This window comes from Pelodiscus sinensis, chromosome 1 (genome assembly GCF_049634645.1).
Source record: "Pelodiscus sinensis isolate JC-2024 chromosome 1, ASM4963464v1, whole genome shotgun sequence".
In the NCBI taxonomy this organism is placed as follows: Eukaryota; Metazoa; Chordata; order Testudines; family Trionychidae; genus Pelodiscus; species Pelodiscus sinensis.
Genome location: NC_134711.1, coordinates 197,657,822 through 197,673,360, shown reverse-complemented (window position 1 = coordinate 197,673,360; position 15,539 = coordinate 197,657,822). Strand labels below are relative to the sequence as shown.

Sequence of the window (15,539 nt, the reverse complement as noted above, 5' to 3'; positions counted from 1 at the left end):
CTTCCCAGTTCACCTGCCTCCCCCACAGCCCAGCTGGGCTGCGTGTCACCTCTCCAATCCAACCTGTATGGCTGCCCAGCTTCTGGTGGGGAGTGAGAGGGACTGAGAAGCCAGGGCTGCTGAATGCAGTACTCCAGGGGCACAAAGCCTCAGGCTGCTTCACACCCCCTTGCCATTGGGGAATAGGAAGGCAAGAGGCCTTTGTAGGCTTCCCTCCCTACTCCAGTGGCTGTAAATTGACCTAAATTAGGTTGACTTATCTTAGTGATATAGACATATCCTCAGCTTTGTATAGTTGAAGGAGTGACTCCAGTCTACGCACACTAGAGAAGCTTCACTCCCTGAGATCAGCCAAATCCAAAGACATGGACAGGGTTTCTCTCTCGTAATAAAACTGGAATAGAAATTTCCACCTTCACCGAAACACATACTGGTATCTCAAAAGACCTGCACACATTCTATTACATAGACATCCATTTAATCTTGGGTTTGGAGTGAAGTAAGAAACTTTACATTATACAATTCTTCTCACTATGAACTATTCTCTGTCAATTTATACCAGAGGAGCTGCTTCTGTGTTGGAAACTGTAGTTCTAGGAAATAATGGATAGGTGAGGAAACATCCCTTTTATATTAATTAAAACAAATTTCAACCAGCAGAGATTTAAACTTATTATAACTAGATTTCTGACTATGCCTTTAATCAGGATAATTCTAGAAAGCATTCCATAAAGATAAAAATCAAAGGGAAAGTTGGTGGGATATTCATGATTTACTTTTAAAAAGAAGCATTTGCAGTATTCTAATGCATTATCATCACATTGCAATATTTTATCCAGAAACAGGAAAATATTTTGACATATGATCATCAGTTAGGCCCTGACTAAGCATGTGAGCAAGTGTGGCACTGAAAGGTGGAACCGAACCTGGGACCTCTGATGCTTCATGCATGACTCTCTACCGCTTAAGCTAAAAGCTAATTGGCTCTAAGCTAAGGCTGTAGAGCTCACTCATTCTTTTTTTCTGTAAGTGATGTAAGTGCCACTAGCTGCGACAGTGCACCACATTCAGTATATATGTGGCTTACATGAGAACAGGCCAGCTAATCACCTAAGAGAGAGAATCCTTGGTGCCAACTCAGAGCCCTGACCCTCCCCACCCAATGTGTGTGAAAGGAAGGGGATAAAAAACATTCCCAGAACATACTGCATGAGGAAAATCCCTTCCTGACTTCTGCACCTTGGTTACTGAAACCCTGAAGCATGAGCTATAGGGGCAGAAGAAACTGGAAGTGAGACCAAGAACTCCCCGGGAGCCGGTGCACACGGAGAACCAGCTTTTAAGCCAGCTCCCTGTGCATACCGGGCCCCTGTGTGTAACTGTGAACTTTAACTGATAAGACCAGGATTATTGGTTAACCATTTACACAGTTACATTTTCACATACCTAATGTGGATAAATATAAAGGGAGAGAATTGTGAAGGTCCTTGATGGACTGTGAAGGGCTAGTAGGTGGTGAATGAGTTTTTAAATTTCCTTTCCCAAAATCTGAAGTGACTTCTGCCCCTGACCAAGTTCACAAGAATTTAAACAAAGAGAACTCAGTACCAAAAGCCTTACTCTCCTTCAAGATACTGAAAAGCAACAGTAAGTCCCCAGGCCTTCTTGAATTCCAAACCCCACGAATGTCCTACCAGATGCCAAAATCTTTTCACTGGAAACTGCTACAATGTAATTATCAACACAAAAATTCACATGATGCTGAAAGTATTAAATCTGCAGCAGGATGAAATAAACTACATATCAAAATAAATGATGTAAAGAACACATTCTGATTAGAATAGGACTTTGTGTGGAAGGGTAAGAGGGACGTCACATACTCTGGCCTCCCTGCTACATGATTTTGATCTACCTCTGCCTGATATACACCAGTATTTTTAGCAATAGAAAAAACTTCTTTAATTGTATTCTCAAGCTTAAAATAAATTAAGAGGGTTGCATTGTCTTTTTTGTCACTGAAAACTCTGTAGATAAGTATACAGTTAAAATGCATACCTTTACTTAAAGTGGGATTTTCAAAGGTGATTCAATGAGTCAGGCATACACATCTTACTGAATTTCAATAGGATATGGGTACCTAAATCATTTAGGTGGCTTTGAAAATCCCAGCCTTGATTTGAATTGGTGGGTACACAGACATTCAAACAATAGATGCAGACTAAAACATGTATTCCTGCTCCAGATATGAATAATATGTTCACCTGCCAGGTGACAGAAAAGCACTGCCAGTCAAGTTTCAAGGAGAAGAGGATTTTTCTGCTTGATTCAGAAACAAAGGAACTTTTCTCTCTCATATTCTATTTAACCCTTGTCCTATCACCTTTATTTGGGCTGCACAACTCAGAGATATATGTTTGTTCAGAAGCTAGGGAATATATGAACAAGGTAATTAACTTTTTAATTAAATTACCTTTTTGTTAAATTAATGATTTCATATATCTAACTATGAAAAATGGAACAGAGATACTGATTTACATCCCTCAAGACAAAATTACCTAATTTCTAAGTGCTAATTGGGCAGTAAAATCTTTATGAACAATAATGCAAATTATTATGGTTTCCCAACTACTGGTACATATCAGTATTACGAATCTCACACCTAATCTGCACTTAATTGTTGGGAAGAATGATCTCTTTCAAATAATAAATATCATGTGTACCTCAGCTCCCCAATGTGATATTATCTTGCCTTCCTGCATAGAGTTTAATCAAAGAAGGTAGAAAGCAAAAGGAAAACCCTGGCAAAGATAAAGTACTATTAGAGAGTATCAATATTCTTTGGGGAAAATGGGGAAGCCATTAACTGGGGAAACTGGCCTGGCTCCAACTAGTCTCGCAAAATTTACTGTTCTCAATGACAGAGGATACTACAATCTTAAGCCAGGTCTACACTAGACTGGGAAGGTCAGCTTAAGGGACGCAACTCCAACTACCTGGGTGTCCTATATATCCACAAATGACACAGGATGTGCCTCTAATAACATGCAGAAAATTTACCATTTGAGACACATTACATGGGGAGAAGATACCTTTGTACATTGCTTAACACTTTCTATTATCAAAGATTCTTGTAACTTAGACCCCCATTATTTTCAGTGTGAAGGCAGAACTAGTGTTGCATAGGTAACTATAAATCTGTTCTTTCAAGCACTTTATGATACAACTTAAATAGCTTTCTTTTAACACAGGTGTTTTTGTTATTAATAGAAACTGTATATTAAATAATATATATAATTAATTTGTCATATATATTGTGACACACTGTAACAGGATGGCACTCACTTCCTGCAAGTGCCCCGGACTGATCAAATATGTGTTCCTGCACTGCCATTTTAAAAAGTCTTTTAGGCTACTCAGACCTCTAGCCAAGTCACACTCCTGTACAATACAACCCCCTTCTGGGGAACACACTTAAATGGGGCCCATCCCAGTGCTCCCTGCAAGTGTCTCCAAGTCTGCTCCCCACTCAGGGAGGGGCTTCTCCTCCCGGACACAACTCCTTGCCCCTAACTCATCACAGTCTATCAGTCTTTATCCAGCTCTCCTCTTGGAGCTGGCTTCCCCTCAGTCTCTTTCCCCAATCGGATAGAATAGTGCTTCCAGAACTTTCCTTCCTGGAGACAACTTCCTCAACCAGCCTCACAGCCTGCTCTCCTTGAGCTCTGACCTGCACAGATTCCTATTTTGTTTTACAGCTCCCTTTGTAGGTCTTCCTGGCCTGATTGGCTGGCTCCTTTGCTGCCACTCTTGCCTACTTGGGGGACTTCTCTATGGGTTCACACAGACCCAGACCAGTGATTACAGTAGCCTGATGTTATTGGGATTTAGGATGTGGGTGGGCATAAGCTCGCCCACAGCTAAAGGAAGAGATGAAATAGGAACTAATCTGGTGCAATCAAGATAAGAACATACATAAGAACATGAGAATGGCCTTACTGGGTCATACCAAAGGTCCATCTAGCCCCGTAGCCTGTCTACCGACAGTGGCCAGCACCAGGTGCCCCAGAGAGGGTGGACCGAAGACAATGATCAAGCGATTTGTCTCCTGCCATCTCTCTCCAGCCTCTGACAGACAGAGGCCAAGGACACCATTTTATCCCCTGGCTAATAGCCTTTTATGGACCTAACCTCCATGAAATTATCTAGCTTCTCTTTAAACTCTATTATAGTCCTAGCCTTCACAGCCTCCTCTGGCAAGGAGTTCCACAGGTTGACTACATGCTGTGTGAAGAAGAACTTCCTTTTATTAGTTTTAAACCTGCTCCCCATTAATTTCATTTGGTGTCCTCTAGTTCTTCTATTTAGGGAACTGTGACAGCCTGTCACTGGTCGGGGGGCGGGGCGGCCGGAGCCCCGGTCGGCAGGAAGCCGACACTTGGGAGCGGACCCCCCGGCGTTTCCCCAACGCTAGCGGGAGGCGGCGGCGGGCGGAGGCACTCCCCCCGCGCCTGCGCCGGCTGCGCCGCTACGGCTCCTTTCCCGCGTCCCCGGATGGTGGGGGCGGGGGGGAGCAAACCAGCTGGGCAGCGGGGCATGGCGCAGTAACGTGCCTGGAAGGGGCGGGGCCCCAGGGAGCGGCTAGCGCAGCGGGCCAGCTCAAAAGGGCTGGCCGCTGACGGAGGAGGAGGCAGGCTCCTGGCAGGAGCAGGGGAGCAGACCCGGAGGCAGGACGGAGCCCGGGCGGCATACCCCACGGCTGCCAGCCCAGCGCTGGTCCCGAGGTCTTCGGGACAGCCACTGCCCTTGGCGGTCCCTCAGCCCCTCGGCCGACGGGGGGCGGACCCCACCTCGTCGCACCCAACGGGAGCGGGACATCCGGAGGCGGAACGGCACCCCAGAGTGCTCCCCAGAGGCCACATCCGGGAGCGACACACCCCAGGACACCGAACCAGGGTAGGTTCAAAGGCGACAGACACGATTGGCGAGAGCCGCCCGGAGGGAGGAAGGGGCCCGGGGCAGGGCGCTTTTGGCGAACTTGGGTGGACGAGTTGCGGAGGGATTAACTCCCTCGTCCACCGCGTCGGGGCGTTAGCAAGTGGGTGGGACCCGGAGAGAGGGTGGGACCGGGTCCCCCTCCCTCCATGAAGGGAACACCCCACTCCCTGCGGCCTGAACAGAGAGACACTACAAGCCACAACCCCACAAGGGGAAACTCTGAACCAGGGGTCTGCTGCCCCACCCCGCAGAGACGGGTAACTATTGACGGGTTCGCTGACCCCCCCTTTCCTCCTGGGAGTGGGTGATCGCACCCAGCATCGGGGGTTCCCTGACGGGGGCCCCCCGGACGCCCGATAGGCACTAAGAGGGGGCACTAGGGTTCGCTGACCCCCCCTCTCGAACCAAGAGGGGGTGATCACACCCCGAAACCCCCACAGGAACTAATAAATAACTTTTCTTTATCGGCCCTCTCCACACCACTCATGATTTTATAGACCTCTATCATATCCCCCCTCAGTCTCCTCTTTTCTAAACTGAAAAGTCCCAGTCGCTTTAACCTCTCCTCATATGGGAGCCATTCCAAACCCCTAATCATTTTAGTTGCCCTTTTCTGAACTCTTTCCAAGGCTAAAATATCTTTTTTGAGGTGAGGAGACCACATCTGTACACAGTATTCAAGATGTGGGCGTACCATAGTTTTATACAGGGGCAGTAAGATATTCTGGGTCTTATTTTCTATCCCTTTCCTAATAATTCCTAACATCCTATTTGCCTTTTTGACCGCCGCTGCACACTGCGTGGAAGTTTTCAGAGAACTGTCCGCGATAACTCCAAGATCTCTTTCCTGATTTGTCGTAGCCAAATTAGCCCCCATCATACTGTACGTATAGTTGGGGTTATTTTTCCCGATGTGCATTACTTTACACTTATCCACATTAAATTTCATTTGCCATTTTGTTGCCCAATCACTCAGTTTGGTGAGATCTTCTTGGAGTCCCTCACAGTCTGCTTCTGTCTTGACTATCCTAAACAGTTTGGTATCATCTGCAAACTTTACTACCTCACTGCTTACTCCTTTCTCCAGATCATTTATGAATAAGTTGAAAAGGATTGGTCCCAGGACTGACCCTTGGGGTACACCACTAGTTACCCCTCTCCAATCTGAAAATTTACCATTTATTCCTACCCTTTGTTTCCTGTCTTTTAACCAGTTCTCAATCCAAGAAAGGACCTTCCCTCTTATCCCATGGCCATGTAATTTACACAAGAGCCTTTGATGAGGGACCTTGTCAAAGGCTTTCTGAAAATCCAAGTATACTATATCTACTGGATCCCCCTTCTCCGCATGTTTGTTAACCCCTTCAAAGAACTCTAACAGATTAGTAAGACAGGATTTCCCTTTACAGAAACCATGTTGACTTTTGTCCAACAAATTATGTTCTTCTACATGCTTCACAATTTTACTCTTTACTATTGTTTCGACTAATTTGCCCGGTACTGAAGTTAGACTTACCGGTCTGTAATTGCCAGGATCGCCTCTACAGCCCTTTTTAAATATTGGTGTCACGTTGGCTACCTTCCAGTCATTAGGTATGGAAGCCGATTTAAAGGATAGGTTACAAACCACAGATAATAGCTCAGCAATTTCCCATTTGAGTTCTTTTAGAACCCTTGGATGAATGCCATCCGGTCCCGGAGATTTGTTAACATTAAGTTTTTCTATTTGTTCCAAAACCTCCTCTAATGACACTTCAATCCGGGACAATTCCTCAGATTCATCACCCACAAAGGACGGTGCAGATTCAGGAATCTCCCCAACGTTCTCAGCCGTGAAGACTGAAGCAAAGAAATCATTTAGTTTCTTCGCAATGGCTTTATCATCCTTGATTGCTCCTTTTATAGCTCGATCATCTAGGGGACCCACAGGTTTTTTATCAGGCTTCCTGCTTCTAATGTACTTACAAAACATTTTGTTATTTCTTTTTGAGTTTTTAGCTAGCTGTTCCTCAAAATCTTTTTTTGCTTTTCTTATTACATTTTTACACTTGATTTGACAGTGTTTATGTTCTTTTCTATTTATCTCACTAGGATTGGACTTCCACTTCTTAAAAGATACCTTTTTGTCCCTCACTGCTTCTTTTACATGGTTGTTAAGCCACGGTGACTCTTTTTTAGGTCTCTTGCTATGTTTTTTAATTTGGGGTATACATTTAAGTTGGGCCTCTATTATGGTGTCTTTAAAAAGATTTAGGAAGTGGGTGGGCATAAGCTCGCCCACAGCTAAAGGAAGTGATGAAATAGGAACTAATCTGGTGTACTCAAGATAGACATGCACCAGGTGTTCTCTCACACCACAGAAGGAGCCAGTATCAGGGATAAGGGTGAACCATGCCCCATGTGCTTAGATCCATGCAAGATCCACCAGCTGATGTCCCCAGCAGGCCGCAGGACCAAGGTGAAGTACAAACTGGCCCACAAGGTCTTATAGTAGCCTGATAGAAGGTAGATATACTGGCCATTGGGTGAATAATTTTCTTTTCTCAGAGTGACCAGGGAAGGAGCTGCTGCAGCACAATCAGGCAGACACCTCATGTCTATTAAGAGCATGCCTGTTGTCACTGTCTTGGGGTCACTGGTCCAGAACCTGGAGTAGTGGATGGGTCTGGGTTCTCCCCATTCTCCCCACACCTCTTCAGAGTCTACCAGTGAGAAGGGAGACTGGAACTAAAGGGGGTTTCATCCCAAACCCATTGAATGGCCTGTGATGAACATACACATAGATGTCATTTTAACTAAGACCTACATTTCTTTGAGTATTCATTGTTTTGGAATACTGAGATTTCTAAGTTCTAGATGCAGACTCCCTTTACAAGATACCCATGTTAGCAAACTTATACAAGACTTGCAAAATTGCAGCAGTTAATTTTAGATATTAAAATAGGAATATCTAAATCCATATGAGTGAAAAGGTTGAAAAACCAAAAGTATTAAATTATGTAATAGTAAAAAACTATTACAACCTTCTTCATGAAATGTATAATAAATCATGCACTAAAGTAAAATGAATCTCTCACTATAGAAACATCAAATATAGTAAAATTAAAGCTAAATTCTATAAAATATAGAAAAAAGTCATGATGCCGCATGAAAGTTAATATATAGGAATGATGACAATGTACTTACAATGTTATTTTTACATCATCGCTTGTATCGTCTTAAACAAAGACACATATATTATAACATTCTGCAAATTTACCTTGTATGTCAACTTGTTCGTCGTAAAATTAGGCACCATTAAGACCTTCTGAGTAATTTGTCTCACTTGACAGTCTATCATGATATGATCCAGTGCAAGAGGTTTCTTCCCTATTCCCTTAAGGCCAAAGATGTGCGCAGTGCCATCTGTTTCATTTTGTAGAATAAGTTTGCCCTGTTACAAAAGAAGAAATGAGGGCATTTCAGCAATGTGTGACTCTTCCAGGACTGCCAGACAAACTCCCTTAATGTAATTAATCTTGAGTCCAAGTGAAACAAGTTTTCAGGGAGGCATTGCCTGTTTATTTTCCAGCTTATACGTAAACACTTCTATTGAATTAATGAAGATAAACTTAAGGAAGAAAACCTTTTCTTTTTTTTCTATGTTAGAGATTTAGCAATATAGTGCCTCAAGTCTATTGATTATAGACTTGTTTATTTCTACTTAGTAAAGAAAAATACCTTCCAAGAAAATATTTTCTGAGCCATCACTATTCCTAATAAATACGAAAAAGTAGAAGAAAATGTACTTTTTTGTTCCAGCTGTAACTAACTAGTAGAATCCTGTGTAGCAGGTGGGTCTTGATACTAAACTTTTTGAGTCAATTTTATTTACCATACACAAGGAAGAGATAACACACCTCTTGCTTTTATCTGTTGTCTGAATCCTCTAACATAATAAACTATAGTAAATGTTCCCTATGCAGTTTTCCCCCTTGTACTTCAATATAATTGTTGGTTTTCACAGAAAAACTTTGTCTAGTAGCTTTGCCCAATGCATCGATCAGAATGCCAGAATTCTAACTTTTTGGGAAAATTACAAAATGAGAAAAAAGATCATTAGTATCCACCCCAAAAGCCTATGAAATGTTATTTTCTTTTGAATGGTAATTACAGATACACAAAATCTTCAGAGGGGTAGCTGAGTTAGTCTGTAACTGGAAAAACTTTTAAAAAATCAATGAATAGTTTAGCAGCACCTTAAACTCTAACAAAACATGTAAGTGGCATGATGAGCTTTCAAGAGCACAATCCATTTCTTCAGATGAAACTTTTATGGATGAAAATAAACAAGCGATATCTTAAAAGCAGTAAGTGATAAGGCTGAATCTGACCTGTTGGTGACTCATAATTTTTGGCTATTTAAATTTTGATCATATTTAAGTCAATGGCCTGAGAGGAAAAATCTTTGGATCTAGCTAAATTTGGCTGTCTGTGGAGTTTGGTCCCAAAGGAAGTGATTTTCTCAGACTGTTTTTTAAAAAATGAACATCCTTCTGAAAACCATCAATGTATTATAATGACTTGGGACAAATTCCTAAGGATTATAATTAAAAAAAGAAAAAGAAAATGCAATCAGAACTATTCCCAAAACTCCAGCATTTACAGATTTCATTCATAAGCCAACACCATTTTGGGGGATCCTCATTCTGGTTTGAAAGATATAAAGAAGATTTATTGATTCTATACAGAGAGAGAGGGAGAGAGAGAGAGTTGTAGGAGTATTGAGAGAGCAGGGACCTGCTGATGAAGTCTTCATAACAGTGAGGACCTGAGGGGAAATCAATAAAAGTTCCCTTTGATGTCAGTGGAACCAAGATTTCACCACTAGCATACAGACAAGGGTATTAAATTACCCCATGCTGGAGAAATAGGAAATCACCACAAAAGTGACAAAGTCTGTCTTTTGGGCGGGAAGACCTGGGTGTTGTGTCAGTGACCTACCTCTTGACATTTTGCTAGGAAACTGAGGGTGAGTCTACACCGCATGGCTTAACTCGAAATAAGCTATGAAAATTGAGCTACGTCAATTGCGCATCTTATTTTGATATAGCTTATTTTGAAATAGGGAATGTCTACACAACACTTATTTCAAAATAGAGCACTCTTCCTCTGACTTCCCTTATTCCGCATACAATCAGGATTATAGGACTCGGAGTAAGAAGTCCTCCAGCTTGACAGTATTTTGACACTATTTCAAAATAACTGCCTTCAGTGTAGACCCGGACTAAGTTATTTCGGAATAGCACTAGTTATTTTGAAATAGTGTTGCAATGTAGATGTAGCCTGGGATTCCAAAGCACTGATGTTTCATTTTTGGCATATGGTGTGCAGGGATCTACAGGTGGTGCCCATCTTCTGAGTAAGTGTATACACCCTAAATATTTATATTTTATCTATCTATCTACACATACTTAAAATATGACTTCTCCTTATAACTTATATTATTTTTCAAACACAATATATAATTCAAATACAAAAAGAGGTTATTGAAAATCATCAATAATTGCTAAGAATAAATCATACCCAATTCAGATTCTCATATAATAGGAAATAAAAAGTACAACCAACAATAATCTTAACTTTTGCACCAGTGTAATGGCAGTGTTCCCAAGGAATAATTCCATACTCCCTAGCGTGGCTTGTTTCAGTTTAGGTGACTTTGTCCTGTCACTACCAACTGCACACCCCACAGCAAAAACACTAATCCAGGACCCAATCCCTGCAATAACCCCATTGCCAAATCTGTCTACACATCTACCCTACTGAAACCATCAAAGGATCTAACCACATCAGATATACCATGGAAAGCTCATTCACATGCACATTTAGTGTAATATATGCCATCATATGCCAACGATGCTCCTCTGTCATGTACATAAGACAAACCGGACTGTCTCTATGCAAAAGAATAAATGGACACAAATGGCTACATCCAAAAGCCAGTAGTGAAGCATTTAACTTCCCTGGCATGCAGTTTTGGACTTGAAAGTTGTCATTCTCAGAAAGAGAAACTTCAAAAGCAGACTGCAGAAAGAAACTGCCGAGCAGGAGTTCATATGCAAATTTCACACCCTAAAGCAAGGTCTAAATAAACACACGGAATAGTTCTCACATTATTATAGGTAATTTCCCATACAGGTACTCTCTCACCACTATTGGAGATGAGCCACATTCATTCTGATTTAATTAGCACTGTTGTCACACACTGTTTTTTTTCTTTCTTTCTCCCTTTAGCATCAGAAGAAGTGAGTTGTAGCTCATAAAAACTTATACTCTAATACCCTAGTTTTAAAGTGCCACTGGACTCCTTGTTGTTTTCTCTGAAACAGACTAACACAGCTACTTCTCTGAAACCTGTCCTTAGGACTGTTCAATTTCTATTTATGTCACTGGATTTGTGAAGTACATTATACTGACATTAGTAATGCTTATGGATGGATTATTGTACAGTTTGTAGAATAGTAATTACTCTGTGTTAGGAAAAGGAGTGGTGTTGTAAATTTATATTTTTGTATGGTATCCCAATTGCCAGAGTAGCCCAGCTAATGGATAGGCAGGAATGCACAAAACACGTGCCATTAAAAGATAAAACAAACATTAACCTGGTATGTATTTCATAATATCCAGAATGACAACTACCATAAGGAGAGAGTGCCTGAGAATCCACCCCAGTGGGACCAATGACTTAATTAACAATAGAAACTAATTAGTGAACTTGTATAACATCTATTCCTGTAGAATCTCCATAGCATATATTTGCAATGAGGGATAGTTGGTGTTTTTAAAGTACCTTAAAATTGGCATTCACTGAATTTACAGATTAAAGAAATTAAATAACATGTATTTACATTAAGGATGGGAAGCACTATATGTATTTGTAATTAAGAGTGTTTTCAATTTGTATAGAATATCTATTTATTTTATTAAATTTGTGTGGGCAGAGAAGGAGGTGCGGGACCAAGAGAAAAGAGAAATTGGCCACACATAATATTAGCCCAAGCTCCACTGAAGGCCATTCCTTTCATGTACATCCCCAGGAAAAAGTCTTATCCTGAATAATCCTGATTCAGAAAACCATTAAAGCACATGGTTAATGTTAATCACTTGCTTAAGGGGTTTGCTGAATTGGAGTGCAGGTGTAAGTTTTATGCAGAGCAGCACTTCTTATAAATGATGGAAATCACTTCTCTTACCACAGTTACACACTCAGCAATGGGCTTAAACATGAGAGGATACTGTGTTGTTTCACCTGGGCACACATATATAAGAGGAGGGCCATAAAAATAATGTCCCTTTAGGAAGGCTTGAAGTTTCCAGTCCTGATTAGACATATTATTCTGAAAAATAAAAGAAAGAGATGTCATCCAAATGGTACATTTAAAGCTACCACATACATTTATTTGTAAATGCAACTACATTTACATTTCTAACCACTAATTCTTAGAATGAACACCAAATCAGCTCACAATCTTTATATTTTAAAAAATGCCAGCTAAGAGCAGGTTTTAGGGAAATAAATATTGTATTTTTAAATGATGAAATTTATTCAACCAAATGTTCAATAATGCTAACACTGTATATACTTATAGAAATTCTTTTATGGTTAAATATTCTTGGTTAGATCCAAAAATTAATGTATCATGTACTCATAACATAAAAGAAGTTTGATTGTACTTATAAATGACAGGCTCAATCTAGCCATATGTACTCAGATACTGACTCTGTTGCCCACTAAAATTATTCAGTAGAAAGACTATCCTGCTGCAGAGACCCAAAGTATCAAAGAAAAATTATAATTTTGCTCCATTATTCTTCCTATGGCTGACAGATCTACTTCTTTTGTCACCCACGAAGAATGGCCTTGGACTCTCCTGTCAGTACAGACACAGATACCAGTTGGTGGCGTTAACGTCTCTCTTTGGCCTCAAGCAGGAAAAGATCTGTCATCTAGAGAAGAGAAACAGTAGCACCTTTGGAATTCTTCCATAGCTAAAGGTTGTGCTGAAGAAGGAGCTGCCCACACAAGGAAGTACAGTACAGTGTAACTGTTTTAAAGGTCAGCATTTATCTGCAGTAATCACATTATTATGGCTAAGATACTGCAGAATTTCCACATATATAGAACACACATAGAACAGAAAAAACTGTTGCAATATGTAGTTGCAAATAACAGTTTGATTTTACTTTTTAAAACAACCAGGAAATTTAATAAACCAGCTACATTAAAGGAGCATTATTATGGTCAAGCTCTAAATGTTAGGAAATGCCAAATGCTAAAATGTTAGGAAATGCCAAAATTTAGGTTGCCTTTGTGTATATGCATTATCCTCATGGTGTTTTACACCCCATCCTTTTCTCTCTATCTTTTAATCTGAAACAGTCAGATGATGGCCTAAAAATGGCCTTGAAAATGTCTTCTCTGAAGAAGCTATACAACCCTACAGTTCAGTCAGTCTCTCATCTATCTTTTTTGGGCTGTCATCTTACACTATGGCTACGTCTACACTGGCCCCTTTTCCGGAAGGGGCATGTTAATTTCAGCTATCATAGTAGGGAAATTTAAATCCCCCGCGGCATTTAAATAAAAATGTCCGCCGCTTTTTTCCGGCTTTTAGAAAAGCCGGAAAAGAGCATCTACACTGGCCCCGATCCTCCGGAAAAAGCGCCCTTTTCCGGAGGCTCTTATTCCTACTTTGAATAGGAATAAGAGCCTCCGGAATAAGAGCCTCCGGAAAAGGGCGCTTTTTCCGGAGGATCGGGGACAGTGTAGACGCTCTTTTCCGGCTTTTCTAAAAGCCGGAAAACAGCGGCGGACATTTTTATTTAAATGCCGCGGGGGATATTTAAATCCCCCGCGGATTTCCCTACTACGATAGCTGAAATTAACATGCCCCTTCCGGAAAAGGGGCCAGTGTAGACGAGCCCTATAATTATGCACTAGGGGATTTCTTGCATCAGTTTTTGGAGCATCAGGTGCTGATCATTCCTAGAGATAAATTATTAGATTAGATTAATGACTATTCTAATCTACTATGCTAATTATTGTATCCTTCTCTTAGTAACAAATGCTTCAAATTTTGTAATACACTCTACGTATCTATATTACAAGTTATTTATTCCCTCAGATTTCTCTTAAATATTTTAAGCAACTTCTTTTTTGGAAATAAAAGACACTAGTATGATTTGTACAGTATTTTACTCTGCTGTCAAGCTCTTAAATTCAGATTTCAGCTTTTTCATCTATTGCCAGAAATCTTACATTTAATATTCATACTATTCAAACCAACTCCCTCCCTCCCACTTGCAATGTAGAGTATGTTAATAAGTATCAGTCACAGAAGAAAAATCATTAGGAATGACTGACTAAAGTTATTACTGAGGGTATACAACAATTTCTTTTCCCTAAACAAGTTTTATGTTTGCATAACATTAGACTTTGGATAATAAGACAAAATCCATATTTCTGTGCTTTTGTGCGTTCTATGATACATGGACGTTAATTTTAATTTAAAAGGATTAATCCAATAATTCTGACTCTTGATTTAACCTTCTAATTGTAAAATAAACTTACTATTGGTATGTCCTGAATCACTGCCTGATAGGCTGGTGTTACAAACTCAAGCTCAGCTTCTGCACTGTCCGTATTCACCACACACTCAATCAGATAGACCCGAATATCATAGGAAGACTGCAGCAGAATCTGGCAGGGATAGCGACCAGGATATTGTGGAATAAACTTTATAGGAAGTTCAACTGCCGTATCTATATCTTAAAAAAAAAACACAATTATGTAAAACATTCCAAAAATATTTAACAAATAAACATCTGGAAAAGCATATGCAGTTTGCAAAAGAAGATTCTTTGCACCCCTCATAAGTGATTCTGGAATCACAAAAGTCTTTTCACTTATACATAAGCAAGTTTATTTTGCTAGAAAGAAACTTATGAATATATTTAAGATCCCAAATAAAATATTTTGCATAATTTCTTGTTCTACATAGAAGAAATATATTAAAAGATCTACTTACTTCTTACACACAGAAAAGTTTATTGTGTATGTTTTTTTCCCCCAGGTACCATAGACATAGAGGTTACCACTTAAAAACATTCTTAACATTTATCATGCAGTGCTATCCGACATGGACTCATAAAAGGCCGAAAAAAATCATCATGATCTAATCTAATCATCATTTAATCAGATCTCCTGCACATTATAGGCTACAGAACTTTGCTCACCCATCTCCTTTGACTGAGTTACTGAAGTTTTCAAATCATGGTTAAAGACTTTATATTACAGAGAATCTTCCATTTACAGTAGTTTAAACTTTCAAGTGAACTGTTCCCCATGCTGAAGGAGAAAGCAAAAGCAGTCCAGAATCTCTGCCAATCTGACCCAGGGAAAATTCCTTCCCAATTCCAAATATGGTGATCAGTTCAACCATGAGTATATAGGCAAGACTCTTCAACCAGACACCTAAGAAAGAATTATCTGGAGTAACTCA

At 40.4% G+C, this 15,539-nt stretch overlaps 1 protein-coding gene across 3 annotated transcripts in view; it reads right to left on the bottom strand.

Moving 5' to 3' along the window:
* CFAP47 (cilia and flagella associated protein 47) overlaps positions 1–15,539 on the bottom strand; it is a 665,273-nt gene that overhangs the window by 250,219 nt on the left and 399,515 nt on the right. For 2 of the 3 annotated variants that reach the window (XM_075913261.1, XM_075913264.1), the window contains exons 46-48: positions 14,609–14,805; positions 12,231–12,374; positions 8,255–8,428 (exon numbers count right to left, since the gene is read on the bottom strand). In XM_075913261.1, the coding sequence (XP_075769376.1) occupies positions 8,255–8,428; positions 12,231–12,374; positions 14,609–14,805 (515 nt within the window). The remainder of the gene's footprint in view (positions 1–8,254; positions 8,429–12,230; positions 12,375–14,608; positions 14,806–15,539) is intronic. The other variant, XM_075913262.1, reaches the window with a different exon arrangement.